At 33.7% G+C, this 4,710-nt stretch overlaps 1 protein-coding gene across 1 annotated transcript; it reads left to right on the top strand.

Annotated features, from left to right (window-relative positions):
- The first annotated feature begins 647 nt into the window (after positions 1–647).
- Positions 648–2,554, top strand: LOC135135788 (protein peste-like). The gene is made up of 6 exons (XM_064064908.1): positions 648–1,079; positions 1,136–1,351; positions 1,399–1,693; positions 1,741–1,943; positions 1,999–2,072; positions 2,127–2,554. Exons 1-6 carry the CDS (start codon positions 648–650, stop codon positions 2,395–2,397), a joined length of 1,491 nt encoding a protein of 496 aa, XP_063920978.1. The 3' UTR covers positions 2,398–2,554.
- The last annotated feature ends 2,156 nt before the right edge of the window (positions 2,555–4,710 follow it).

Consider the following 4,710-nt stretch of genomic DNA (forward strand, 5'->3'; position numbering starts at 1 on the left):
GTATTAATAAACATGTCAAATGAATGACGTATAAAGAATTTACATAATGTGGTATTAAAAAATACATACCACTATCGAAATTATGAAACTTATTAAAATGCGCTTATGTTTAATTTTAATTATCTATAAATCATTATCGCGATTGATAGACTTGTTAACTTGAAACGAAACTTGTAACACGTGTGACTCGTTAAACTGAACATTTAGTAGGTACTTAACAAAGTAAATATCTTAGCATCCACAAAGTAACGGGTAAAACATTTTGTCCAAGTGATAGCTTATGGTTTACATCCACGTGAATTTCACTACTGACTCAACTAAAAACCCAGACACGTAAATTAGTACGCGTGTGTAATTAGCATTACTGTCTTTCCACTACTCCTTTCACAAATAAAAACTGCGTAGGCGCATTGACACCCATAAAAAAAGATTAAAAAAACCGTAAGCCGCCTGCAAAAAAATTGTTTCATCTTCACAATGCCATCCATGACCCATCCAACTTCGGGTTCTTGACACTGGGACTCTCCACAGAATAAAATAACATGATTCACGCCACTGTAGTGAAAACCAGTTTCAATTTCGTTGCTCGGACGTTAGCTTCCAAACGGGAGAAGGGATTCTCCAAAACAATATATCCCAAATCGAAAATGCCATCAGTATCCAAAATGAAAGCGAAGAGTGTACTCTTCCAAAACAAATTTCTATTTTGTGCTAGTTTACTACTCAGTTTTTGCGGACTTGCATTTATTTGTCTTTGGTCTGTAATTTTCGACTGTTTATTAACGTTGCGGGAAGGCAGTCTTATTCACAAATTTTGGAAAGTCATTCCAGTGGCTTTGGAAACAGAATTCCATTTGTACAACTGGACAAACCCTGAAGACTTTTATAATCTATCGGTGAAACCGAGATTCGAAGAAACGGGACCTTACAGATATTGGCAGAATGAAAGGAAGTCGGATATTATTTGGAACGACAATGGGACAGTCACTTTCAAGCAAATGAAGTATTGGCACTATGATAACGACGAGAATAATGGCAACCTGAGTAATAAAATCGTCACCATCAACCCGGTCCCTCTAGTAATATAATTTTCAAAACGCTACTAACGATTAATTTAATTTAATTTTCTCAACAGGCAGCATCATTCATTCTAAGAAACTGGAACTACTTTTTCAAGAAAGGTCTTTTCGTCACACTACACCCTTTCTTCCACAACCTGCAACTAACACAAACCGCTGGTGAACTTCTTTTCGATGGATACCCGGAACCGTTGATCAAACTAGCAAAAACAGTCCCCTTTTTTGCTCAATGTAATTTTCCGAACTGGGACCGATTTGGCTGGGCCTACAACGTAATAAAAAACTCTAACTTAACCATCATTCATAACATTTCTTCTAGAGAAACGGATCGACCGAATTCGAAGGAACGTACAACATGGGCACTGGTATTAACTCAACCTTTGGAGAAATCAACACCTGGGAAGGGAAAAAACGGACTCCGTTTTTTGATGGGGCATGTGCAGAAGTGTATGGATCTGCGGGCCAGTTTTTCCCGAGAAACTTGAAAAAGGACGTGGTTAAATTATTTTCGTCGGATTTACGGAGAAGTGTTAACTTAACGTTTGACCGGGAGGAAACTATAGCGGGTATCTTGGGCTACAGATACATAGCGGATGACCGAGTTTTGGATAATGGTAAACGAGATTGCATCTGGGTCCCTTTTACTCATTGTGATTCCTAGGCACGATTTATCCACAAAACCGATGTTTTTGTAACGGCGAATGTCTACCGTCTGGAATGGTTAATCTTTCAAACACAAGACACGGTTTCCCGATGTTTGTATCGTTGCCCCATTTTTATAGAGCTGATCCTTATTACGGCAACTTGATTGAGGGTATGAAGCCTGATCCAGACAAACATCAATTTTCTATCACAATTGAACCAGTGAGTACAAACTTAAGCCGACTTATTTTTGAAAAATCTAACTAATTTTTTTTAGATGACTGGAATACCACTAAAGGTAGATGTCAAAATCCAAGCTAATTTGTATGTTCAACCAGTTCCTGGCGTGTTGTAAGTAACAAGAAAACGCTCATTCTCTAGTTTAACGTTTTTTTTTTTTTTAAGAATGTTTGAAAGTGCCCCAAGATTCATGCTTCCGGTCATTTGGACATCGCAAACGTACGAAATTGGAGGCTTCCATGCATTTTTAGTCTTTTTATTAGTAAATCTTTCTGTGATATGTGTGTCTGTTGGTGTCTGCATGGTTGTGTTCAGTATTGGCGCATTCGCATTTGTTGTGTACAAAAGACAAACAAAATATTTGCGACAAGAGAAACATATCGAATTTCTCAAAGAACAAAATATTCCTTTAAAAATGAACTTTGAAAAAATGTAACGTGTGTCAGTGTTTTAGAAGTTAAGAAATATGTGATCATGAATGTGCTTCTGATGCGTGTGTGAGAGAGAAAAAGAGTGAAATAGCGAGTTTCACAGAATGTAGCTGTGGTGATTCTTAACGTTAATTTTTGTACAAAATAAACAAAACTAATAAATTAATGTGTTTTTTTAAGGTGAACATTTTATATATTTTTTTCACAGCAAACATGGGAGTTACGTAATGAATTAAAGATGCGTCTTTATTTTCTGCGTGTCTAACGAAAAACAAACTACCTAATACAATTTAGTTATTATGAATACATTATATTTATATTTCTGTTACCAAGGTCGATAAGATTGCTTACTGCTACTTCTTTGAATGATATACAGGCAATTTCTATGAAATAACATACTAAAAATAGTCTAAATATATTACATATGCATGAAGTCCTCCATTTTTTATTTTAACGCACACGATAAAAATAAAAGTTAAAAAATTGGTCGAAGGTTATTTCGACAGATCTTCCCTCGCTCCAGAAGGATAAATAACACCCCCTCAACCCTGATATGATGAGTCTATACTTGTGGTTTATCATTCCATTCACATTTTTTGGATTTGCTCATACAGGTTGACTCAAAAAACGCATGAATCAGTCAATTTATTTTATTGAATAAATCAAGAATTGCAAAACTGGAATACTTTGAAGTCTTGCAAACGTTTTAAAGTTAGTGTAAGCATGGTAAATTGTTAATCAAATTATATCTGTTTATTCCCCCCAAAAATCGATGACGTTATCTCAAAATTTTGCCCAATAAATTCTACCCAAAATGCGCAAAATATAATGAGTTTTTACTTGTGATTTATCATTGTATTTATATTTTTTAGATTTGCATAAACGGGTGGCTTAATTAAAAATTAATGAATGAGTCAATTTTTTACTGATTAAATCACGAACGTTTTAGCCCCGCCCACCCACCCTTTATTTCTTAGAGGATATGTCATTTACCAAAATCAATCGTATCTTAACAAGTACTAGCCCCGCCCACCCGCCCGCCCGCTAGTTTCTTAGAGGGTCTGTTATTTACCAAAATTAATCTTATCTTAACAGATACAAATAAGAATGGAATTTTTTGGAGGAGATAAGGAAATATAGCTGTACCTAAGAGCAAAAAGTAAGTAAGTCCATTTTAATCGATATTAAGATAATTGGTGATTTTGAACATTTTGAATTTGTCTGCTTTAATGAGAACAAAAAAATTACAAAAACACTCTTTTTTCAAAAATCTTGAAACTAAAACTAGATATTTTACGTGCATAAAATACGCAAGTCCAACTAATAAAAATAATTAAAACCTTGAATGAAACAGTTACCTTTGAATTTTTCTATTTTCACGACTGTCATCATTTGTCACAAGTTGTCACATTTGGTTAATTATAACTTGTCTAAGTCTACGGGAAACAAAAATTTCTCTAGGGGAGAGTGAGCATCCCCTGGCCTCCCCGTAGTTACGGCCCTGTCTAAAGGTGAGAAAATATTAAAGTAGCAAGTTGCCCTATGTACTCCGTTACTATACTTTCTTAGTTTACGCTCAATAAGCAAAACAACTTGACAGTAATAACATATGTTTATACATCGGAAGAATGTCACGTAGAAATTAATTTGATTTGAATGAGTTTGTCGCCTCAAACCAGAGGATTACCAAAGCCAAATTTGAAAATCTATTAACTATGTTGAAATGGGTGCCCGAAGAGTATCGAGATTATTTTCAAAACTTACGCCACTCAAACCAGGCAAGAAGAAGAAATTTAGTGTTTTTCTTGTTTTGCCATTTTTTTTAGTTGTAACAGAAATGTAATTATAGATATAATTTAATTTTGGATTATGATAATAACATAAATAATATTGGACTTACGTTGTTTTGATTTTAAAATAGTATTAAAGCCAATATAAATTATCTAAAAACATTTATCAATTTGTCGTAATGCAAATTAAAAAAAGAAATGTGTGAATGATTAAATAAAAACAAAAGAATATTAAAAGTTTAAAATCATTTTATCTCACTTTATTTGTAAAAAAAAATTGTTTAATGGTTTGTTTCTGGGAAACTATGATTTTGGACTTAACTTACTTTTTGCTTTCAGGTACAGAAATTTCGAATAAAAATTTATTATGCTTATCATAACTTTAAAATATCTGTAGGATTTCAAAACATTTGGTTTTGCAGATTCGAAATTAAATTGTAAAATCTTGTTTTACAATTTTGATTTTTTTCCAAAAATCTGGACGTTTCGGGAAAACTCAACACGGAGTCATAAACTACATGTGTACAA

The sequence above is a fragment of the Zophobas morio genome, unplaced genomic scaffold, assembly GCF_036711695.1.
Source record: "Zophobas morio isolate AGI-343-1 ecotype UQ-CSIRO unplaced genomic scaffold, CSIRO_AGI_Zmor_V1 ptg000004l, whole genome shotgun sequence".
Lineage (NCBI taxonomy): Eukaryota > Metazoa > Arthropoda > Insecta > Coleoptera > Tenebrionidae > Zophobas > Zophobas morio.